The sequence below is a fragment of the Scomber japonicus genome, chromosome 13, assembly GCF_027409825.1.
Source record: "Scomber japonicus isolate fScoJap1 chromosome 13, fScoJap1.pri, whole genome shotgun sequence".
Classification (NCBI taxonomy): domain Eukaryota; kingdom Metazoa; phylum Chordata; class Actinopteri; order Scombriformes; family Scombridae; genus Scomber; species Scomber japonicus.
In genome coordinates, this window is record NC_070590.1 from 13,407,159 (window position 1) to 13,433,834 (window position 26,676).

General features: G+C 38.4%; 1 protein-coding gene across 1 annotated transcript in view; it reads left to right on the plus strand.

Annotated features, from left to right (window-relative positions):
• stk32a (serine/threonine kinase 32A) overlaps positions 1 to 26,676 on the plus strand; it is a 60,035-nt gene that overhangs the window by 20,117 nt on the left and 13,242 nt on the right. The window contains exons 4-7 of the mRNA XM_053331653.1: positions 1,566 to 1,739; positions 17,413 to 17,450; positions 22,428 to 22,517; positions 23,688 to 23,791. Of these exons, the coding sequence (XP_053187628.1) occupies positions 1,566 to 1,739; positions 17,413 to 17,450; positions 22,428 to 22,517; positions 23,688 to 23,791 (406 nt within the window). The remainder of the gene's footprint in view (positions 1 to 1,565; positions 1,740 to 17,412; positions 17,451 to 22,427; positions 22,518 to 23,687; positions 23,792 to 26,676) is intronic.

Below are 26,676 nucleotides of genomic sequence, written 5' to 3' on the forward strand. Positions count from 1 at the left end.
CAGTGCCTGATTGATGGATGAACACAAGTAGCATTGCCACCCAGACAGTCCCTTACACATTAATAGGGAATTGTGGATTGAGGCACACAGAGCCATTACAGTATAGTGTGCAATGAAAACAACCTAATACAAAATTGAATATTCAACACTGAAAGAAAAAAACATTTAACATTAATTCACACAGATTTTATTTCATTCATGAAAAAAGTAACATTTTCCCTGTTGGAGACAGCTAAGGAGGAGTTATCAAGCTAGAAAGATTCGGACTTCTCGATTAAAGTGTTTTTAACTTGTGAAACAGTATTTCATTTTTATGTACCTGCATAAGAATAACAATTAAATATATTATATCACATGTTTATTACCACTAATTCAACATTACAATGTATTCTACGCTAAAATTTGTGTTATAATTCCCATTTATTTAAATTATTTTCTTTTCATTTTTTCCAGATGAAGCTCTTCAGCATTATGGAATGTTTGAGTGTACAGTATTTTTTTAAATTCCTTTATAAAATAAACTGTTAAAATCCAATCCAAATAAAACTGAAGAGACAGAAGTTGATGAAGAATAAAAATGTTTTTTACATAGTTTACAAAGTCCTGTCAAAATAGGTGTATTATTAAGCTGTCAAATATGTGTTCAAATAATGTAACACTGTTATTTGTCTCATCTGTCTTCTAACTATTGTCTCCTAAGGATTTTCTTAACTTGTTAGCCTTGAAGACAGCACAATGAGCATGACTCAGCCAATATGTACTGTAGGTACTCCCTCCACAATGTGAAAGAGTGTGATAAATATTTTTCTTCTGCTTGTAAGTTAAACAAACTGGAGCAGCATCAACCCTCAGAGACTGTGGGAGGCTCCTGAGGTTGGGTTTTTTTAGATGGCGGGGTTAAAACACTGATGGGGTAATTTTGTTGAAACAAATGTTCTTGTCAAACCTTTTATACTGAGGTCTTGCCTGCTGTCATATGAGGTGGATTTGCCTGAGGAGCAGAAGGCTGACATGAGTTTCATTTGCACTTGTCAACCCTCTCTTATAGCTTGGTAAAGTTGTTGTATCGTCAGTGTTGCAGCTAAGTTAGGGGACAAAGGTCAGAAAAACAGCTTTTACAGTTGGCATTGCCCCTCGCATGGGGTTCCCCCAACTCAAAACCTTCTGCATTGTTTAATGGTGAATATATGATTCTTATTTGTCAGGCATCTTATTTTCATTGTCTTTCTGCTTTTTCCTCTCCTCCTAACTCCTATCATCTTCTATCTTCTTCCTCTTCTTACCTATCACTCCATTCCTCCTCATCTTCCTCTCCTGCAACTTCAGCATCTTCAGATTAACTTTTCCTTCAAACCTCCTCCTCTGCTGCTTGACTTTGTTTTTCCCCATTCACATTTTTTTCTTCCCCATTTCTGATTTATTCAGCCTCCTCTGCTCTGATTAAATGTCTCTCTCTTCTTTTTCTTCCCTTGTGTGCCCACATCTTCGCCACTCTTCTTCATCTTATTTCCTTTACTACTGGTCGTCCCTCTGGCTTGGTCACTCGTATCTGTCTTGCCCTACAGGTATTCCTTCCAGGATGAGGAGGACATGTTTATGGTGGTGGACTTGCTCCTCGGGGGTGACCTGCGCTATCACCTCCAGCAGAATGTCCACTTCTCAGAGAGTACTGTCAAACTCTATGTCTGTGAATTGGCCTTGGCTCTGGGATACCTCTGCACCAAGCGCATCATACACAGGTGAGATGTTCTTTTTTCATAAGTCCCTTCCTCTAAACCTCTTTTTTGTAGTTTAATATATTGTACAGTAGGTTGTTTAATAATGCAGAAAAGGTTTTGATGCCCCTTCTCTCTAAATGGTCTTTGACTCATTGACCCATTATTTCTACTCCTGCAACAGTACATGCCCTCCTTCTGTCAGTCCCTCTATTACATTTCACCACCGGAAAGTATGAACATTAAGTATCCTGGTGTTCTTTTCTCCTTGCCTGTCTACCTGTATATGATTTTGTAATATGACTGCTCCATCACTGTTTGGTAAGGTCAAGCTGTCTTGACATGAAGGTTACATCTGACACAACAGTTTACCCTGAGCTGCAGACTATGGCCATCTTAAAATGCAGCAGTTCTGTCTATGCTGCTGTGTCCATGCCCCATTTAATTTGTAAAATGCAGGTTAAGTGCTTTTCAGGCAGAAATATCTGCTGCTACTGCAAAGACACAGACTTGCGTGGCAAAGATGGCTACAGCCCAATGTTATTATTTTAAGTTGAGCATGTGATGTCCAATGATGCTGCCAAAATACTGAGTGAGCAAAAAGTGAAAGATTGTTTGCTCTTCCTGAGGCCCTAACTAAGTGAGACTTCCTTATATGTAACACATAACAATTCTCATTTATATAGGGACAATGCAGATAAGTAAGAATGTATGTTTATGTTGCTTATTTGATTTGCTTATTTTACATTTTGTAGGAAAACATATTCGATACCTGGATAACATTGTAACATGATTTTCAATGGAATTAGGTGTGGATTCGCTGTGGAAATGTACATTATGCCACTACATCTTTCCTTAAACATAATCAAGTGCTTTGAGTTGTCTGATCATAAGCATAACCTTTAATCATGCCATAGTTTATAACTACAGAAAAAAAACACAAATTAAATATACTGATGAACATTTTGGAAATTCACTCAAACTAAAACTTTGCTGATGTTTATTATGATACATACTTAAACCACTACCAATACAAAACATACTGTATACTTTCTGCCTTATAATGACCCTTGAAGAAGTGTGTAAGTTGATCAATTTTTATCTTGGATGGCTTCAGTGGGGGGGGGAGAGAGAGAGAGAGAGAGAGAGAGAGAGAGAGAGAGAGAGAGAGAGAGAGAGAGAGAGAGAGAGAGAGAGAGAGAGAGAGAGAGCATTCCAGATCATGACTAATAGGAAACATCACTGCTATAGAGAACACTAATTTATCACACCCCCAGATAACAAATTATGCCATTTAACGTAAAGCAGACTATTTGCTCTTGTCCACACATTTAAGCATCCACAGGAAGGAAACAGAATAGATTATTAATTTGCTTATTCATTCAGTCCATTGAGGGATATGAATATTTAAATTATGTTTTCTATTTTAGTGCTGGAGAGGACAGACTTGCCACTCACACTTGATGTGCAGGTGTTGGTGACGTTTGTTTAGACAGAATCACCATCTTTTCAATCTGCATTCATTAGCTTCCAAATAGGAAGGGAGGCTGAAAGTAACTCTCAGCTCATCTCCATGGAAATTGAATATATAATTTCCCTCCTCAGATGTGGAGGTGCTGACTTTGGTAGGGTGAGTGAATTAGAATGTGTTTTATATGTTGTATATGTGTGTATGCAGGTTATATACATTCTCCTTCCGTTGGTCTTTGATGATCTTGATGATAATGGCCGTAGGGGGAAATGACAATGATGACATTAATTGCATGCAACAAGACGATACAGTAATTATGTTAGTTATGAGTTTGATCATGACTAAGTAGTTTGGTACATCATGATGATGACATTAGCTTCATTTATTCACTGAGATTTAAAAAAAATCTCCTTTTGAAGATATACCTGACAATTAATTACATATATAGTACTAAAAATTATTTTCTTTCTTTCAAATGTAAACTATCACATATATTATAAAACTTATTAGTAAGTGTGGGACACCTTTATCAACAATGTAGGGTCTTGATTTAAACCATCAGCAATAAACAGACTCTGTGGATCCCACCTGGGTTCTAAGCAGAAGCACTGTGATTTTGACAAAGACAAAGATTTTAGGTATGTATTTATTATATTGGAAATTTGTTAAGTTCAGATATGACAATTGTAGTTGAGGAAAGCGTGAAGACCTTGGAGGGAAATCAGTCTCTAGACTAAAATCCATAATAACACAACAACAGCAGTGATGACAACTGCCATCTTTGTTTTTAATATTCTTAGGCTAATCATTTTCAGTAATGAGCTCTTGCACTTTGTGCCACTCTTTAGCAAATATGAACAATCTCAGGAGAGTAGAAACAGAGCAGCAATGAGGTTGACAACAACAGTTTGGCTCATCTTGACAGAGCCTGAATGGAAAATAAAAGACAGGGTAACGTCATCATGGGACATGGAGAAGCCTCTGAGCATTGATTGAAGTATGATGCAATGTGGAATTTAATTTAATCACACTTATTAAGTTGAAATGTATTTTACTTGAAAAGTAAAAGATGGGGAACTGCCTTGGAAATGATTATAATAATTTTCATGTGTGCTATTACATTTGTTATTTCATGCTTAATGTAAGAGAGGCACCAATGTAATCTAAAAGTTAAAAGATAATTTTGGTTTATTACAACTTGGCTCTTATTTTCATGTTTTTGTCCATGTTGTGAATTGGTTATGATAGCATTGTATTCTTCCAAATAATTGTTGAAATCTAGAAACAGTGCAGCATTTTCTCTACCAAAAAAAGGTTTGGTTAACCTTGTAGGATGTTTGAAGGGTGTAATTGTCTGAGAGCCAATGTTTTATGCCCTCAAAGATTTATTTTTAGACATTTTGCTCTGCTCCCAGATCTTAACAATTCACCTGGTAATAGAAAACTATGGAAATTATGTCACAAACTAGATATAAGCTCCAAGTTGATATAACTGCAATCATGCCTTCTTGTTTTCATACTAAAACAAAAAATACATAAATAAACTTCACTCATAGTGTAAAAATGTTTACAATACATTGAAATTAAGCATTTTTTTGTATTTTGACACATCAGGCTCAACATATGATCAACCCAAGGGATGTCAGATATCAGATAAGGGGGTTCAGCCTATTGTAATTGAGGCTTGGTTAGTCAGTGTTTTTAACACTAATGTCTCTGGGGAGCTTGAATTATTAACACCAGACTGAGTTTCAGATAGATGACATCTTTAGAGATTTGATGAGTCTCTCCAAACAAGTGGAAAGATAAATGGCAGGTGTGCGTGACGTGGGAAGGCACATGTGTATGTGTGTTTTTGTGTCTGAGAAGGATTGTGCAAAGCCTCTCTGACATCAACAATGTTGGTTGAACCATTACATGCATTTGGGTGCCTCCTGGAATCATCTTAAGACTTGCATGTTGCCAGCTAGCAGATGCTCTTAACAAGTCAATATGCCTCATCATTTCATTTAGCAAACATACTGCCCACTAAAGTTGTTAAGAGACTAATTGTTTAGATCATATCCAACTGACAGAGATGGATTGAAATCCTTCAGCTTAACCTCAGTTTCCAGGTAAGCTGGAAGTTTATTTTGCAAAACATAACTGCAGTGAGGAATCTCACAGGGAAACTTGTTGAAAGTACAGTAGTTTTTCCTGTGCTATGCAATTTCTACTCAAACTTAATCAGAAAAGCAGCAATTTAAACAATGGTGTGTGTATATCTGCGTTAGAAAGGTGTGAATTACAAAATGTGTATTAATCCATGGCTGTGAACAGACCTTAATATATGCACTATTTTCCTCCTGTTTGAGTAACATTTGTTAAAAACTACAGTGCTCAGTGCTCAATCTATTTAGCATTAGCTATGAAGGTGTATAAAGATTTTCGTCTTCAGTGGGAACAAATTGCCTTGGGACTAACTGCCGTAGACGGGCTGTGGAAAGTCCTGAGGAACAGTCTTACGCACTGAGCATTCTGGTCTTAACTATTACAAAAATATAACACCCATTTTATTATTTATAAAGCAGCACACAAATAAAGCCTTTCTAAAACTGAAGCATACCATCTCAGCTGAAGAGTATTCTTTTTTGCAAGCTCCGATCTCTACTCCACATCTTGTATCCTTCCTCTCTCTCTCACACACAGACATGAACCCCCCCCCCCCCCCCCCCACACACACACACACACAGAGAGAGAGACAGAGACAATATACTGTACCATCTTGTGCTATTTTCTCTACCTACTGTACTTGAATTTATTTCCCATGCTCCTCTTTCCCTTATCCTAACTTCTTGTTCTCGTTTGTGGAAGGTTGTTTCTGTCTGTCTTTTTCTCTGAGGGAGTGGTACAAAGCATAGCTGGGCTTCAAATAATTTATTTGCTCCTTTTTGCCCTTCCTCTCCAGAGGCCTTCAGCCAAGCTACCAAAAGGGAATATAAATTTAATTGCCCAATCTTGTTAATTAAAGGTGAATGAAAACACAAAAACTGTCTTAACGGGTCTTATCATGGATGGCTCTTAAAACGTCGAGATAATATTCAGTAGTGCAGATTGCATTTCTGGAGTCAGTCATTACTCTTACTCTCCATCAGCTGCTGCAAATGGGGAGCATCTGTCATGTCTTCAAGTGAAGTATTCTTTATTCATGGAGTGTGTTAATGTTTTATTTCAGCAGAAGAAGAAAAAGAAGAACCAGCAGGGAGGGGTGGAATTATACACTCATATTTCATAAATGCATTTTAAGGTGCCAGCTGGTGCCAGCTCTCTGATTTCAACCACAAAATGATGAATTGAACATTATAGTTGACAAAAATCTCCCTCAGCTCAACCCAGCTCACAACAGCAGATAAGTTGATGGGAGGAGGTATGTGCTCTGAACATGTGAGTGTTTACCAGCAAGTCTGCTCCAAAAAGACCACTAATTGCCTACTTATGTATCTAACTCACGTGTCTGCCTGTAGAAGAAAGAAAGAGAGACTTTGGCAGCTAGAAAGGCAGACTGGGAGACAGAAAGAACAAGATAAAGGTAGAGATACAGAGTCAAAGAGGCAGGAAGAGAGGGTGGACAGAGCTGACATTTTTTGTAACACTCCCTGAATGTTTCTGACTCAGTGAATTATTCATCAATTGTAATTGTGATGTCAGTTTTGGCCTTGGCTTTTTAGTGCCAACTGGCTTCTTTCAGTGTCTGTTCTGCACAGTCTATCTCTAAAAAACTGTCTCCAAATGAGACTTGAGACTTGTCAAACCCCACTTCATCAAGCAGCTACACCCAGTAAGTGTTACTGAATAAGGAATGAACATCTCCCAGCTCAAGAGTTGCCACTGTTCTACTGTAATAAGTGTTTATCCCCATGTGACACAATGCAGCAACAGACACACACACACACACATATCATGTACACTTGTGCCATTCTCACAGTGGTCAGGACTGCTTTTCTTTATCAGAAAAAAGAAAGGGTGAGTGAGAGATGCAGCAGTTTGCTGGAGTGGAGCTGGTAGGCTCTGTGGGTCTCCTTGGGCTTTCAATTCACGTTCAAAGGCAGTGACTGTCTGACTCGCTCTCGGATGTCTGGTGGGCGTGGGCACTTACTGTAGAACTGAGGGATTCTGACACTGTGTGTATCTTGACTGTGAGCTCATATTTCTATGCACTATGCATTGCATATCCGTGTTCTTGGGTGTTTATGTGTGTGCTTCTTGTCTTGAGTGTTTGGTGTAGCTGAGCTGTGGGCTTTCTGGGGCTTCTAGAGCTCTTCCACTCTCCTCGTTTTTCGAGAAGAGAGCAACTAAAGCAGCAGAACCATGAAAAAGCCTTTGATTAAACTGACTGCAATCTGTGCCCAAAAGAACAATAACACCAATTTCACTATAGCTGCAATGGATTTTTTTTCTGGATGGAATTAGAGTGGAAAACCACTGACTTAAAGATTTTATCCATCCCTTTTTCATCTTTGCCCAAAGCTAGAAATCTCCCCAAACAACAACAACAAAAGCAAACAAGAGCTGTGTATGTAATGTGTCAGTAGCATAGAGCCTTGAAAACTATCAAGCGTCAAAAGCTCAAATATGGTAACATTTGTAATCTTGTTGTAAATATTCTTACATAGGCTGGATTCATTCAGCTGCTCATGTTTAGACAAAATCTGACTGTTCTGCTGTTTGGCAGAAAATAAAATCCTCTAAGATATCTGGATTTGCCTCACTGTCAACAACTGGGACACTGATTTGTAGACAGACAGAATGTGTCTTGGTGTTTTTATCCTCAAATGTGAGTGAATATCTGGCAGTATAATCAGAAAATCCCCTGGGTGTTCTCACTGCCTCACAATTTACATCTAATGGGAGATAATTGTTTCTTACTTATTGTAGCTGCTGTATATGTGTTCATATTGGCCTCTGCATATGTCTGTGAGCATGTATACTTACATGAGCTCTTTGAATTATCTAAGTGTGGTTGCGTGATCTGTGTGTATATGTGTGTGTGTGTGTGTGTGTGTGTGTGTGTAAGCCTCCATTCTCAGGTGTGTTGGCCCACTCTAGTATCAGTTCAGTATCCTATGACCAGGTACAGGTTTCAGTTACCCCTCTGCCTCTGATAGCAGGCTGTAATGAGGCCATTAGATCCTGCTAATAGCTTGTAGGGCAACTCACCCAAGACAAAAGCAGAGGGGCTCAACTTACACCGAGCGCTCCCAGCCCTTCATCTCACTCCTTACTCGGAAGCCCAAAATTTTTACCTTCTTTTTTTATTGATCAGTTTATCCCTTTTACCCTGCTTGCTCAACTTGCTTTTTACTCTGTACTTCTAATTTACCCTCTCTACTTCTGTATGTCCTCCACTCTCTCTTTTTCTGGACCAAGCTCTCCCCACTTAATTTTCTCAATATATTCCTACAGTATAGCACTGTATACTCTTTCTTCTTTCAAACTGTCACTATCCATCCTCTCAGACCCGGCCCTAACCAATGTGGCGCCCTAGGCAAGATTTTAGGTGGCGCCCCCCTTGCATCGAAGTAAATTCCACTGCTGGTGTACATACTCACAAGAAACTGAATAGCTTTATCTTGGACATTCTTTTATTTGAAGAAAGAAATTGCCCAATCAAAATACTTAGAACAAATTAGAAAGAAATACAAAAAAATATGATATGAATATATGAAATATAATATAAATAGCTTACATAAAGTATAAGATTTAAATACCCACAAAATAAAAAGTGTAAACAAGTGACATGCTGCTGCATCACTTCTGGGTGGTGCTGCTGAGGTGGAGGCAACAGGAGGAGCGCTTGATGCTGTAGGTGGCCCAAGATTTGCAGGAGTGGGACTGAGAAACCTCAACAGTGCATCTGAAGAGAGAAGAGGAGTATGTGACACCAGTCTAATAATAAATATGATATGATACATAGGCTAATATGATTTCAAGAATAAAATGAAATGAAATAATATAAATGAAAAATCTAAGAGATACATGCATGATGTTCACTATACTGTACATGTATAATATACAATGTACTTTTTCTGATATGCAAACTATATAAGATTCAATTTTATTGTCATTACAACAAAATGCTGATTAGCAGAATGCAAAGAAGCAGTAAACTGCAGTATAATATAGAATGTGGGAATGCTAAGTTATGCTATAACATGAATTATGTGCACTTTAACACTGATGTAAAGTTTATCACTATAAACACACTTTAGACAATATGAACTGTAACACAACATACAGCTAGGCTTACAACTATAATAAAAGGGTGGAAAAGGAATAGCATTTTGATTGACTATTACAAGCTAAGAAAACCTTAGCTAACCAGATGTTAATAAAAATGCTGAATAGATCTAATATTTACACATTTCCCTGAGGAAACCCAGCGAGCACAAACCCTAATTTCAACGTTTGATTTCCGGTTAAAAACAGGTTGATATGAGGTCTGAACGTCTTTTCAATCGTCTGAAAACGGTTACAACATCAACGTGTCACAAAACACACATTAGTTTGATGTCGGTTGATAATTACCTCAGTTGTAGCTCTATTGATTATTTTGACGTTTTTTCTATAAATGAGAGGAGGTGAAATGACGTCTAAACAAAACGTAATTTCAAAGCATTTAATGTTCAATAAAATATCATAAATATGAAACTATATATAGACTATGTCTGCACACTAAATAAGCTGGGAATTTTCTATACAGCAATTCCCGGTGAATATGTTTTCTATGTGAAAGTTGAATAAACGTCTCCATATAGCCGGTAAAAAAACTTTCACTTTTCAACCAATTTTCACCATCTTTTCACCGGTTACCATAGACGTCTTTTCAACCAAAATGTGCTTGCTGGGAAGTAAGGTGGGAGTAGTTACATTACTATTTTCCAACTTAGGCTCTTCCATAACATTAACTGGCGTTAAAACTAACAGTTTAACAACAAACCATGTTATGCTAATGGTTAACGTCGTTATCGTCGTTCTGCAACACACAAATAATGTCATGACATCATCTTTATTGTAACGTTACCTCTGTCTTTGTCTCGTTTTTCTCCTCTTCTTTTCTTTTTTTCCTCCCCTGGGCACCAGACAGTTTGGGACGTTATGACATGTTGTTGTGGAGCTTGCCTTGGGGTCACGTTAAAAAACGACCATCCTCCCCCAGGTAGCAGGTACAGTCTAATTAGTGGGGGGGGGGCGTCTTAGGAAAGTAACGTGTCATCATTATAGTATTCCTATTTAACAGGCTTTGCTATGCAGTTAAATTAATGTGGGCTTATTATCTTCATATTAAGACATGATACCAAGTAGTTTTAAGAATAGTGGAAGTTACTTTTTTTTTTCTTCCCCGTTTGTGGCGCCCCCTGGATGGACGGCGCCCTTAGCATTTGCCTATACTGCCTATGCCACGGGCCGGCCCTGCATCCTCTCTCCACCAACATATTTCCATAGCTCTTTATCTCTCTCAGTCAATAAATGAATAGCTATCTTGCTCCCTCTCAGTCCTGTACATCTCAAAAAAGGTTTCTCTCAATTCATCCCTGTTGCTGTCGAACTTCCATCCACTTTCTGCCTGGACAAAGCTGTCTTTTCTCCCTCTTTCTGCCTCACATTGTCCCTGTTACCTTTTCACCTCTCTCCCTCCAAGTTTACATTTATAAATTCTACACACCACCTTTATCTTCCCTGTCTTAGCCTCTCCTTTTCTTTGGAAAAAGAAGCTTTCAATTCATGTCCTTGGGACTATCATAAAGAAAACATTCTTTACTTGAAAAAGGTGAGGAAAAAAGAATCTGAAAATCAGACTGCAAAACATGCAGCTATAAGAGCTACAATTTCCTGTACTACTGCAGAGACAAGGAATGAGAATGACTGATGATGTTTATGGATTCAAGTATTTCCTTTTTTATGGTCACATTTTATCCAAACCAAATGATAGAACAGTGTAACCGTTTCATCTCATATGCTTATTTGTTGTGTCACCCCTGAAAGCATCTCATTCAAAGTGCTAAACGCTTGCAGATGGTTGAGGTGTCACTCAGCCAAGCAGTCCTACTTTCACAGCACTGGTGTGACCGGGGCTGCAACAGACCCATCTGTTTCTTGGCACTAATAGATGCTGCATAGCAGTTATCCCAGCTAATACAGAGAAGGCAGAGTACCAGTTGCAATATGCAGGTGACAAGACAATGTGTACTGAAATACTGTTTAAGAACACCATTTAATAATATTCTGATATTCTTAAAATATGTAATCAGAAAGTCATTGTAATTGCAATGTGGTCACTAAAAAACACTGAAGTTTGCTTTCAATGCCAAAACAAGAAAATACATGTTTCTGTGAATCTTAGCGCTGTTTTTTCCCCAGACACCATCATTACAGAACCGTCTGACCTACTTCCATTATAACTTTATGTGTAATAGAGAGACTTAACTTAGTAATTGCCCAGGAATTCCTTTATGTCAGCTTGGATGAAAGGAATATATAATTAATTCTCGGATTGTTAATCTAAATGCAACCGAAAAAACTGTGATTGATTGATTGATTGATTGATTGATATACTTCCTAAGTCTCTGAAGTTTAGAAATTATTGACTATTTTAGTGCAAAACTTCTATTTATACAGAGCTGAGCCCATTGATGGAGTCTGGAATCTCGTTTATTTATTCCATTTGTTGTAAACAAATTCACTATTTTACATCTTGTAGCATGATGTTTATTTACTCATTTAATTAATTTAATTAAAACATTACTGTTATCTATAGTTAATAGTATTAATATTTACAATGTTAATATATGAACAATTATTTTGAAGAAATATGATATAGTATACAGTATGCTGATGTTATGGTTCTCAACACTAATAGAATCAGGAGAAAAAAAACTTAAATACCTGTAGTGATAAGTTTATTTTGTTTGTTGTTTTGTTTACAGTAGCTCATGTTGAAGACTAACAGTCTGGCAACCCTTAGATCACCTGTTTAAAACTAAAGTCATGCCACCCATATCTGATCTGAAGACTCTAAATACAGTTTTTTGAGTTAGTATTAACACCTTTTTACTTATACTTTATTACATTAATCAAATAATCTAATCTGTTAACATGGCAATTATTTGCTGTGACATAGCCCGGTACTCCATGCCCAAAGTACATGACAGCGTCACATAACAACATCACAATCTGGGCTACGCATCACTATCAAAACAGAAATCAACTCTCAGAAGTGTGGAGAGTGAGTAATTTGCCAAGACATCAAGAGCTCAAGGGTCAAGAGAAGAAGCTGATAGTTTTGACATACTCAAGATACATCTGCTATCCTGTCATTTTCCATTGCCTCAGTCACATCTGTTTTAGACTTGCTAATTTTAGCTAGGGCTGGGCGATATCACCTTAATTCAAAAGAATGATTAACTCACATTTCTGTACAGGTCCAGGCTGAAAAAGTGACAGGGGCATGTTCAAGCTAAAAAGTGTGTGAAGTTGCTCTTTAATCTGCACTGTCAGAGGAACGGCTGGCCATCATCACCACCACCATCTCTACAGCTTGGCTTTTACCATGTGCCACCTCCTAATGAGCCTTATTGCTTTGCTTTATCTGTTGAGCCAGTTGTCACAGCCCCTCCTTTTCCTGTGGGTTCACAAAGGCAGCGTGGCCTTTAGCCATAAAAGAAGCTTCCTTGTTCTCACTTACAGACTGCCTTTTCAGCAGGGACATATGCCCCTCCTCTCTCCCCTAATGCCAGCCTTTGAGGCAAATGTCAGCTAATTAAGGGTAACATGGTCGACCTTTCTCACCCCCACCTGGTGGTCTGCCAGAGAATTGAAGAGCCAGGCTTCATGCTACAGGTTGAGTGTGCCACAGAAGCGCACACATGCACACATGCACACATAAGCACACACACAATACAAGTCAGCATGGCCTTTGATATGCTAAATACTGCCGGGTTCCTACAGGGCAGTAGACTTTATTAGAGGAGACACTCGCTGTCAGATGCACAATGAGCTGACTGTCAGCTGAGACTGCTGCAAACATGATCTGCATGTTACAGTCTCCATATTGAAGACTGTAACATAGATATTGAAAGTTAGATGTGCTGCTACTATTGTCCATTTTGTTCACTGAAAACCTGTAAGGTCAATTGTTTTTGTTCCAAAAAAAGGCTCTAACAACAGCTTATTTAAAATGCAGCAATCCTTTTCTTCTGGACCTCCTAGTCAAATGGTGCTGGCACAATAGGTGTCATTCATTTTAACCTACCCTCTGAAATCTCCAGCTACAGTAGTCTGTGATCATAAATCTAGTCTAAAACCCAAACTTGAGACCTCTTAAGAATCACATCTTTACTTCACCGTCCCTACTACTGTACACACATAGGTACTTCTTCAACGTCTTCATTCTGTAATGTTGATGTCAATTTCAGGGTGTAGTAACTCTGAAAATTAATTGCTACATGATCATCAAGCACAAATGGAACATTTGAGAAGGGGTGCTGAATACTGATTAATGTCTCACCAGTTCAAAGCATTTTTAGAGCTGTGGGGATACGTTCCACAGATGAGAACAGAGAGGTGCTGAGAACACACTGTATCCTTCTACTATTTTTTGTCTGGAGCCACACACATGAATTAAGAAATGGACTGTGGAGATGAAAAGTAGTGCATGCATGTCTTAGGAGAGGATGATGATTATCCAAATCTGACAAACTGCGTGATGGTGTGGTTATGCATGCTTTGTCTGTGTGTTGGAGTGGCTATGTGTCTGTGTGTTTGAGAGGGCAGTGGTAGGGATCAAAAAGATGAAATGCAAAAACTGTATAAGCACATATGATATTATGAGGACTGACTGACACTGAAGGCCCAATCTTAACAATCTATAGTGCATGGCGCCTCTGAGATGCTGCGCAGAGCGCAGTGCCATTACGCACAGCCACTCACTGTTTATTAAATCAGCTGATGACACCAGGCTGCTGCACACATCTACACTCATCAGAGTGGTTGGTTATATCTCCATATTCTTCCTTTATATGAATTAAATGTGAGGTTAGCAGCTCATCAGCCAACTTTCTGTTCAGCAAAAGTAACTCATGTTATATTATTGAAACACATTGCTGAGTAAATGCGCTGTTATAATAGCACTCCACCAAAGTGACACCTCTCCTGGATATTAAAGGGAATGGGAGATGACACTGTGATTGGTTTACAGCGTGTTACGCCCAAAACACGGCTATGATTAATGAAAGGACTTAAGTCCGACCCTTTTAGACCATGCGCCTGGTGCAGTGACCATTTTTCCACTGTTAAAATAGCAAAAGTGGATTTGGACACGCCTCAAAGGCACTTGTGCCACACGCTTCATGCCATGCTCTATAGATCGCTATAATGGGGGCCTTAACCTGTTTTTTTTTTTGTCAGTAGCGCAATCGCTTTCCTTTGCCTCAAAATAGCAACATGCCGCCAATGCACCTGACCACACCTCATTTTGAGACTAACACACCCATAGGCGCACAAACTGGTGCAAGTGCATTTGCTATTTAAACAACGTGGGCGCAGGGCGAGAACATGACAACTGTGCTGGGGGAAACTAACAAAGACACATGTGCCACGCCCGCCATCCGCTGTGCGCCGCCCGCAAGATGGGGCCCTGATTGTGTTGTGTTATGAAAGAAATAAAGCTGACAGTTTCAAGGACAGATTAAAATCAGTGAAAATAAAAAAAAGAAAAGGGAACTATTCTGAACTATTCTTTGAAGTATCATTTGGGCCCTCAATATTTTTACTGGCCTTGATGTTTTTGGAATCTATAGTAAATCTGTTATTAAAATTATAATTTTGTATTTCCTCGTACAATCTCTCTAGTTAAAATCTTTGAAGTCTTAAGATGTGATCCAGTACATCTTTTAGTGTACAGGTAGTTAACTGCTTCCAAGAACAGATTTGGCTTCCACAATGCGTCATTTGGATTTATATCGCATTAAAAAATGTGGAAAAGTAGGTGAAGAGAAATAAACATCTGCTTGAAAATGGTATTAAAGCAGAAAATGCAAAGGAAGATGACAAACAAACAGGAGCAATGATTTTGGGAAGCGCCTCAGTCTACAGCTGTTCCTCTTCTCAGGTGTCTCAGCTACTCCCACAGCTTAACCTGCTGTCCCTTCTTCCTCCTCAATTGTATTTAAAAAAACTTGTTTTCATCACACACCTGGTATACACTGCCATAACAGAGTGCCATTTTAAAGTTTCAATCAGTTAGAGGTGTTATGTATTTCCTTCACTGAATCAAAATGATTGAACACAATAGTGAGTTAACCTATACTCAACTATGCACCTAATAGTTCATTTACAGAAAGAAATACCCTGTGGTTTGTTTAGAATAAGTAGAATGAGAAGTAATTATTGTGAGCAATGTAACGTGCATAGTAGAATAGACAAAGGGGGGAGCGCCACCTACAGAAACACAATCGTCATCAGCAGTTGAAGAATTGTAGATAAGATACAGAATGTTAAGTCATTCCAAATCAACTAATATATATTCAGTTTAGGCAACTGAAACTTTTCATCTCCTACTTCTTACTTTGACCATATTGGCTGCAAAACCCATCGTACAATGACAAAGGCAAACAAGCTAATTGTTCAGCAAATAACCAATGCTATTATTTAGCACCCACAGACCCAACACCATAATGTAGCCTCATAGTATTAAATAGTCAGTAAAATCTGCTTGCAATCATGAGAATGACTTCATAAAAATTAGTAGAGTTGAACTGAATCAAGCAGTGTGAAGGGCAGTGCAGCAGCCCAGATTCTGTCGGCTCACTGTTGTCTGTTTTGTCACACTGAGCTGTCCATCATCAGCTAGATAAAAAAAAAACACACATCAGCAAACACACGCACCCTGACTACATTGTGGACTTAATGGAGTTGGATTACCAAACACTTAAGTTCACAACATCAGGAACAAAGGTAGGTTAAGGTAATAATAGGGCTGGGTGATATGACCCAAATATTAAAACCCGATATAGGTCATTTCATATCCTGATTACAATACATACCATGATATAGATAATTTCATATAATGATAAATATTCTGATATATATTTTTAATTTAATAAACAGCTCCAGCTCCCACCTGTTGTCAATCCTTTGGGCGAATTACTCTTCTTGTTTTTTTACTCTGGTAGATTTTATTGCACTTACAGTATTTTTTTTTTACTACTATTGTTTTTATTGCTTTTGTACTTACTTATTATGTATTGTTATTTATAAGTTTTTATTGACTCTCTTAGATTTTTACTGTCAACTTTGCTGCTGCAATTATGTAAATGTCCTCATTGTGGGACTAATAAAGGAATATCTTTTCTTATTCTACCTTTCTAACACAACAGCATCAATCGACCCAGCTCTGTGAGAACCTCTGTAGTCACTTATTGGCAGAGCAACTCTGTCCCCCAATCCGTGACCTTAACTTTTACACAGAACAGCAAGGTGGAATAAAGTAGCAGAATTTCTGCCTTAAACAGACTCTCTTGAGAGCAGAGGAGAGTAGCGCGACCACAAATGACAGCAAAATATGGTAGACACTAGCTGCTCCTCTTGTCCTCTCTTCTTTTTCTCAGCAGGGGCGGTGCTGAGCCCTCTGTGTGTGCAGCAGAGAGACAGACAGCAGTGGAGAGTTGTGGACAATTTAACTCAGTAATTTAACAATGTAGTCTGCATGAAAGAAGACTCTCAATGAAGAGAGACAACGATAAATCAGTTTGTAAAATTTCTTCCCTGCTAGATATTCCACAGTCAACTATAAGTGGTATGTTTTAGGAAGGTCTTTTTCTGTTCCAGTATGATTGTGCCCCAGTGCACTAAGCAAGGTCCATTAAGACATGGTTTGGGGAGTTTGGAGCCCTGACCTCAACCCTATCGAACACCTTTGGGATAAACTAGAACAGAGATACTTTTGCCCATATAGTGTATTTTGTTTTAATCAAAAGTCTCTGACAATGACTGTAGCCTCCTCATTCTCTTTAAAAATCTCTCTTCTGCTTATTCTCCATACAATACTGTGAATTAGAATTATAAATACTTAGACCGAAATCTCACGCAAACACTATCTGATCCTACAGATGCAAACACACAGTATACACAACAACACATAATAATCTAAAAACTAATCCCACTCTATTCTGTTTGTGTTTTCCCATCCAGAGACATCAAACCTGACAACATACTACTGGATGAACATGGTAAGATCCATTTTCTGATTACATTTTTAATCCATTCATATTGAATTGATTTATATGGACGTAAGATGGAGGTGGTATTCAAAGTTGTTTTTCTTTACACATTGTATGTTAGTGATGATTGACTTGACTCACACAGTGACCTGACTTGACAGTGTGCCTAATTCAAGACCTTGACTGCTTCTGATTTGGGATTTAATCAAACCTTCATCCTTTGGGATCACAAATGAGAGGCAGATTTCATAGTTGTTGCCTAGATAGGCCTTGAAGGGTAAAGAAGAAAAATACCTTGTACATCAATTTATTTTAACAAAAGCAGTTTATTGTGCATTTTATTATTTGTCGACACTGTCAGAGTTGGTCACAACATAATGCGTTTCTTTGTTTTTCTTCTCTGAACTATGGGATAAAGTAAAACAGAGGGATCTGATGCTTTAAAGGAAAATCCTGTTCAGAATGACTGATTAAGTCTCATCATAGGCTTTAGTGTCAGTTTCAGTTTCACTCAAACTTGCATACACACATGCATACATGTACAGAGAGGAAAGAGGGAAAGAGATTGTGTGTGTCTCTATTTGTCAGAGGGAGGGGAGCAACTGTAAATCAAGTAGACATAAGACTGTATATTATAACAATATGTTAATCAAGAATATTAAAGTACTGCATGATACACAGAGACCCACAAACATCCTCAAATAAACATGATGGTACAGTATGGTACATACTGTATGCACCCTCAAATTGTGACCTGAATCCTGACTGTTGAATTGTTAATCTATTATACAAACAGTAGACATAGTGCATATCACCTCATACTCACTACATCCGAGTAAAGTCTTAGCATCCACATACTTTTGGCTATATGATGTGCACACATACATAAATGCATACAACGACAAAACTCCTGAGACGTCAGAGGGCACTGGGCAGCTGCTCAAGGGAGCTATGGGAATATGTGGGATGGCAGCCTTGCTGTCGCAATAAACTGGAAGCAGACAGACACACAGACAGAGAGAGAAAGAGAAAGAGAGAGATAAGAAGGAAACAGTTGAGAGGACGAATGAGACAAACAGGGAGAACTGCAAGGATAAGACATGAAGGTGGAAAGTGATGAGCAAACATTTCTGGAAAAGAAAGATTCGTCAAAGGCAGAAAAATCAGGGTAGAAAAGAGACATGCGAAGAAAGATAAAAAGATTCAATAAGCACCTCTCCCACTTTTACTCACATTCATTTCAGTGCAGACTGGTAACCCAACGTATCAGAAGGGGGCAGAGGGTTGTTTGATTCTGCACACCACATCAAATTTGCTAGCTGGAATCAACCTGTTTCTCCTGCATTCCCCTGGGAGCTGCTTCATATGGAGGAAAACAGTTTACTCATGTACGTGTGCTGTCACTTTGTTAAACAGCATAGCCTCAGGATATTGAAAGTTATCCACTATGATAACAGAAACATGCAATGAAAGCTGACAGTATATTAAGGGTGTTGTCGCACCCATGGGACATTAAGTAGGTACTCTTTCTTCATAAGTCAAACCAGTTTATAGGGTAATAGAATCATTGCATTCATATTCAACACTCATAAAGCCAATATACACATGCAAGCTAATGGTATTGCATGAAATGTAGTACATGTCATTATGTTGCCATGTTGGCGTCTGTGTGTCTGTTTGTCTTTCTCTCTATGCCAACAAGCAATCTTGCCATAAAAAAGATACCACAATGAAAAAAAGTGCTGTTTACACAACAGATTTTGATTTTGGTGTATCTTGTTGCACAAGTTTGCATCATTCATTCTCCTTAATGAGGGAAACAGTGATGAACATGTGATTGTAGCTACTTTTAATTACTTACTGTTTTTACATGCAAACATGATATCAGTTGATGTGTGAAGACAAGCATTTTCCTACAGGAAAAAAATAGCTAAGTACTGCATTCATTAACTTAATTGATGATCTAATTAGCATGATTGGAAATACTTTTAGCATGATTGGAAATATATTTTGATGGTACTTATTTCATCATGATGATTTGGCGCGTGCCTCTTGTTCATTGTGGTATTATGGGTTCTAAATTGGTGTGTGAAATGATGCTAGTCAGCCTCAAGTGTTTGTTAACACTGATGTTAACACAGTAGGGCTACTAAAGTAGTTGGATAACTGCACTGACTGGGAAAAAACCTGGAACAACTCTATTAAAGTTCATGTTCCAGTTTTCATGGGGATTAGTTCAACAATAAGATGATACATATGAATTACTTTATTATTTCTAATATATTGTGTAAAGCCCTGCCCTGGCTCAAACCTTTTTTTAATGTACTAAGTGACTTTATGTAGTTAAATGATGGATTGGAAATAGGAGGGGGGCATCGGAAAGCCATCAAAGAACTGGCTGAGGAGGTGGAGAAAGGCAGCTTCTGGCTGTGGCTAAGGAGGAAGCATAGGAGTTGGGGGCCGAACAACACCTAGAGCATCAGCAGGGGGTGGCAGGGAGAGATACCTGCCATCGCTCCGCCACCAGGAGATGTACTGGGGTTAAAGGAGTGAAACATCCATGACTGGTGGTCCCCAGCTGATGACCCGCTTAGGCCCTCAGAGGTGTTCTCCAGAGCAGACCTGCATAAAAGGCACCAGAGGAGGTGTGTCAGGCAGCAATGCCCAGCAGGTAGACCATCAACCTGTATCATGATGAGTGAAAGATTATACATAAAGTTCATGTAAGTGCAAGGTGGATACTTAAAGTGGCTCAATGAAATCCATAATGGGACCATTAGTAAATTCATTTTTGGATGTACAGTACTGTGTGTGTTATGTAGTTGTCATTGGCAGAGGGGTTATTTTGAGGTGGCAGCAAGCAAAGATAAATTATAAATAGAAGAGATATGCAGCAGTGTGATATAACCTAAGGATCAAATCTCAACAGTCATGCAGGTAATCCAAGCGAAACACATTAGATAACTAAGCCACCAGGAAACCGGCTGAACCATTGTTCAGCCAACACAGATTTCAACACTCACATAGGTAGCAATTGTTGGAGACAAACAGGGGTAAATCTCACTTTTAAATCAATAGATTCTGTTTGAATTTAACAGAATGGTATTACTCTGCACTACATGTATTATTTTAACAAACTTTAATTTGTGAAGTGGTCATCTCACGGGCTTAACCCTTAGCAAGAAAAGGTTACAGCAGGAAATTGTACTTTAATATAAAAGAAACCAGTCTGATGACATATTTTTACTCAAAAGCAACAAACTGCACAACTTTGAGTCAACTCAAAGTTGTATCTTTTGACAGTTTTGATCAGGAGCAGACTCACTGGCAAATCTGCTCTGCAACTTCACAAAGAAATGTCCAAACTACACTTGTGAACTCTAAATATCTTATATTGAAAAATAAACAATTAATAAAACTGAAGCAAACCCATCAGTGTAAAAAAACACTGCAGCAAAAGACTGTACTGCTCCTTATACTTACCAGACCAAAGAGTTTTCAATTTGTGTGTTTAAAGCATATCTATTCAAGACCTTTTTTTTTTGCTTGTAGGTACTAACGGGCCAGCAGCCCAACATTTTCATAGTGACTGTCTGTTTCTTCCCCATGGCTACCGTAAAACCCCTGTCCTAAATCTGTCTTCTGCAAAGCTAAGAGAGATGAAGACAGAAAAGATAGAAGCGAGATAAGTACATGACAGAGGCAGGAGGCATCTTAAATATGAAAATAAATTAAAGGAGCTCCACTCTTACTCAAGCACCACTTAAAGTCTGACATTTCAGCCCTGCTGCACCTTTGTCACAGTTATCAGACTGCATTAACAATCAGTCCTTGTGTATGGGCAAAGCACCGTCCAATCTCTTCCCTCTGTATCACCACACAGCAACACTCACACACAGTTTGGAAGTATGTGAGCACATTTCAATCCGCGAAGGGCTAGAGAAGCAAGAGCATAAAATAGTAGTAGAAAAGAAAGTTTATGATATAAAATAAATACTTGAATAATAATGAGATGATAGAGGAAGATATAAGAGGCAAAAAGTAAGAGCTAGGTATAGAGAAGGTGAATAAAGAGGGGTAAAAGGAGGACAAAAGAGATGGTAGATTTTTTTCTTTTCTTACATTGACAGATTAGTGCCGGCAGTTCTTTTATCTTTAAGGCCCAGTGTCTTTGTGCAAATAAACTCTCTTTGACTAGCCAGCTCCTGCCTGCTTTGTATTCACATACACTTATCTGTGTGTGTGTGTGTGTGTGTGTGTGTGTGTGTGTATGTGTGGTCTTGCTGTATGCGTTTGTGGGTTTACTGGGGACATTCATTCATCTGAACAACCACTCTGCGGCAGAAACTCTCTTGTGCTTTCTTGCTCTCTCACTCAGTATGACACAGACATATACTGTACCATCAGCTCATTAGTGTGTGCTCAGTGTGCATAGCAAAGACCTGCGGCCATCTTGCAGCACATTGAGAAACAGGTTGATGGTTTGACTTTGAAAACCAGCAAGGTTGCCACTAAAAAAACCCAGGAAACTCTCCTAGCTCAATCACATTATAATAACATGCAACTTTAATTCTATTAACAAAGCCTAAGTTAATTAGCTTTTGGTGTCTTTTAATAATTAACATGTTAGAACATTATGATTATATTATTAGCAAACATTATTTCAGTGTGTTATGTTGTTTTTTTGTGGGAGTTTTTAAATATCTCATATTTGCATATTGAACACTTACAGTACATAATGTGAGCAGCATACAAAGTAAAATACCTGCTATCTGTAGGATGTGGTTTAATTGAATTCCAAAAGCTTAAACTTTAAGTGGAAATAGTTAAGACTGATGCTGTATAAGATCTCTGGTCTTACATTTAATTTCCACCTCCTTGGATGTATAGGGTTCACACAAGTGATATAAAGTAGACCTGTATTAAAAACAACTCACTTTGTCACTTGCAAGTCACTTTGAGGTAAAATAATCTCTCTGTTTACAGGACATGTCCATCTAACAGACTTCAACATCGCAGCCATTTTAAAGGAAGACCTAAAAGCGACATCCATTGCTGGGACCAAGCCATACATGGGTAAGAAAACACATTTTTGACCAGTATTTCATAAGGCAACTTTAATAGTTGTGACTTTAAACAGCATCTAGAGAAAATGTTTTGAAACTATCAGCTTTAATTTGCAGAAATGTTTTAACATATCATACAGTAGCACTTCCTTTAGAGAGTACAGATACAGATCCATGTGGATTTAGCTCCTGAGACATCTGATATGAGCTAACAGGATTTCAGGGAAATATTAATGGGGAGGTGTGTGTGTGTGTGTGTGTGTGTGTGTGTGTGTGTGTGTGTGTGTGTCTTTTTCCTTAAAAAGTGTGTGTTCATGTTCATAAGTGACCACATTTCTGGCAAATACTCTGTGGTGTAACAGATAATTCATTGGTACTCTGGGAAAAACAACTCCCCCTCTCTCAGAAACTTCAGTAGATAAACTGCACTTTTTCTCCTCACTGAGAAGGCAGAGCAAGCCTGCCACAAAAGAGAGGAGGAGTGTGTATGTGTGTGTTTGTGTGACACGCTTTTCATCATAGAAACAACAACAAAAACTTGGCAGATAAGTGTGAAACTGGGCTAGTTATGGGCTCAATGTGAAAAATGATACCATCCTTTTCAGTAAAGCCCATTGCCAGTTTCTCGCAGTTCAGAAGAAGTAACAACAAATCTAAAATGTACAAGCCATTCATTCAGGGTTTAACAAGAACATTTCAGACATGCACCTCTTTATGTAAATATGATGGTAATTTTACATGTTGTTCTCATGTCTGAATAAGCCTTGTCAAAAAAGTCACAACAGCAATCTGACTGAGTGAGACTTTGTCATATTTAGTGACACTTTCAAGATCCACAGTCTCCTTCCCTACAATTTCAGTTTCATCCATGCTGACTGAATGGAAATAAGCAGCAGCATGTACCATCTAATAAATGAGAAAACTCATTATAAGGAATTCCCTGTAAGAAGAGGGTTCCTTGCCTTGACACTAGTTTTTATTTAGGCTTCAGTAGCAAAATAAGTATAAAATCCATCATGATGTAGTATGAAAATTGTGAAACAATTGTGGCTCTCCATAACAGTCTCCTTTAACAGCTATACTTGAGATAAACTACACAAAAAGTCAGTTACTAAGCTAGGCAAAATAATCGTGCCACACACTTGTACTTAGTTTTGTTGTACTTGTTTTTGTCTGTCAGCTCCTGAGCTTTTTCAGATCTTTGAGGGGCCCCACCCTGGCTACTCCTTCTCTGTCGACTGGTGGTCACTGGGCATCACAGCCTACGAGCTACTAAGAGGACAGGTAACATCGGCACACACAGAGTACCATCACTACAACCAGATCTCAGCTCGCTTTAGCATGGTCTGGCACACTTTATTGCAGTGAATAATACATATGAGTGTGCTAAAACTGTCAGTAGGAAAGCAGAAATACAGCAAGTCCTCAGCCTCCACAAAACAAAAGGGGGTTGAAAGCTCTAATTGAATTATACATTCAAGATGACCTTACTGGGAAAGATGTTTAAATGTTTATTCACGGTGTGAGATGAATCACTGGAAGAGCAAAAGAAAATTTAATTTGAGTTATTTCGAGAGCCATATAATTGAAATAGATTTTCTGAAATATTATTCGTTTAATTTTTTGCTGGTCCCATCTGGAGGAGTTTAATTCTGATGTCATGGAAATAAACACAGGACGTAATGTTTTCTCTCAATCTCCTTAATATATCTGGCCATGTCTGAGCTAACAGCAGCAGTAGAATTTCCTCTCACATTTCAGTATGATGAATAATCAAATTACAGTAATCTCTGTCTACACTGACAAGGAAACAAATCCTTCACTCTTTTTAGACACTTCAATGCTTTCCCTCTCACACTTCTCCATAAACCGTGAGACCATTATTTTGCATCAGCACTTTCCATTATGGTTCCTAAAATGCTTTTTTTCCCTTTTCCTGACTCAACTTACCCAAACTGAAACATCTGAAGTACTCCCTTAAGCTTTACTTGCTAACCAAAATGCCTTACATCTTGTCATTTACCTCAAAGCTGTGTCCTGTGCTTTTAAAGTACTATTTAACCTTCATGCATTCAGGAGGGGATTGCTTAGTACACAATCATTCACCAAGAAATTATTTAGAGTGACAGAGATGTTTTCTTTCTTTTTTTCCATCTAACTTTTGGAGTTTCTTCTATAACCCCTCTCATCGATAGTATGTAAGCCCTCTCCAAGATCTTATTTCAGCCTTCCCTCTGCACACCATCCTTACCGTCTCCCAGACAATTCATTTCCACTTCATCCTTCTGTCTCCTGGGGGCTTTCTCCTACACCTTTCTGTGACAGCAACATTTCAAGACCATCTATAAAACATAAATCAGCCTTAAGGCATTGAAAACTGGCCTGTTGGATGTGCAGAATTATATTGCTGTTGAAAATGGAGAGCTAGCTCACTATTATCCAGCTTCAGGCACCTTTCAATCCCTTCTCAGCTTTTACTTCATCTTATCTCTCACATAGGCTCTGAGCACATCTTATTTCATTCATGCTTGCATGCTCTGACCATTTAACCCTCTGTCACTAGCCATGCTCTCCTGCTGGGCCTAACCATTGGTTGCAGATACAGGTTTAAGCAACTGAGTGTTTTTTCCAATATCCCAAATCAATCTTTGGTCCGAATCAGTGGATGATGTTGCATTTTGCATTTGGGTCAGTTTGATTTCATACAGGCAAAATTTCAAGCAAACCACAATGTATCAACAAAAGCTGTCACTGCGTAACCTCTGGGTTAGCTTTCCAAAATGAAATGACAGAATTAATATAATCTCTGTATAGTTGCAGTCATCATTTGGGATATATATATATATATATATATATATATATATATAAGTCACAATATGTGAACAAAATGGTACATTTGCAAGCACTTCAAGGCAATGTCTCACAAACAATGTGTGGCTTTGTGTTATGAAGCTGCCTTCAGTCAGCTGATGAGGAAAAGGCAACATATTATGTTGCCATGCCAGGTCAAGCCTTAGTTAATATTTACAATACAAAGCTCTTTTCCAGTCACACAATGTCCAGTGCAGTTGGCTACAGGAGCTGGTTTATCCCAAAAATTTGCAATGTTGGGTCGGATTGAGGTTGGAGCACATTCATATCAAAAAGAAGTGTACCAGAGTTTGTCTGTAACTGAATAGAGACCACCTCTTCAACAAGGTCTCCGTCCAGTTGTTTTGGTACGCACCCAAGTCAAACCACACAAGAGAAAAAGAGATCAATTCAGTTGTACACACAAGGCAGATGTGAAAATGCCCTTAGTTTCTGCTCCTCCAGCCTCTGTTTTTTCTGCGTTAGAGGAAACTTCTCTAACCCTGGAAAATGCAAACCAAGACTTTATGGTAAATTTACCAAATAATGTAAATGTACTGTGATATATGAACCACTTTCCTCCTTATCCACCATCTGAATTTTGAGAAGCTGACTCCAAAACAATATGTTATTGTTATCTGTGCCCAGTATGGGGAGCATCTGCAGAATTTGAATATAATTGCTATCATGCATCTGAAAGAGACTAATAAAAATGAAGAATGGTGAGGCATCCATCTAGGTTGCACATCGCTCCCATTTCTCTTTTATCTTTCCTGTTTATTTTCCATGTCAATAGTCAGACAAAGCAAAAATAACATTAAAAGTATTAGTCAAAAAGAATTATTGTCAATTTATGGCTTTGTTCTTCCATGAACACATGATCCTGGAGAAACAGGGCAAATGACTTTCCATGTCCAGTCAGCCTGATCCAGCTGTGTCTTGTCACTGTGTCAATCTCCATCTCGAGTAAAAGGAGTCTTTCCATCTCAGAGGGTGGAGAAAGACAGAAGAACTCTCAACAGACTTTTGGGTTTTCTGACCTGAAGAAAGCCCTCTCACACTGAAAAGCAGAGAGTTGTTGTGTTTTGAGTCCCTTACTCTCTGTTTCCTCTGTCATTTGTCCCCATCAATGCAGTAAATGGGTTCACACAAGGTTAGCACAAGAGGAAGAGAGAGTGGAGAAGGCCAATTGAACATGCTTTAATACACAATTAAATTAAATTCAGTTTTATTGATATAGTGCCAAATCACAACAAACATTATCTCAAGGCACTTTTCACATAGAGCATGTCTAGACCATTGTGTTTAATTTAATTTAA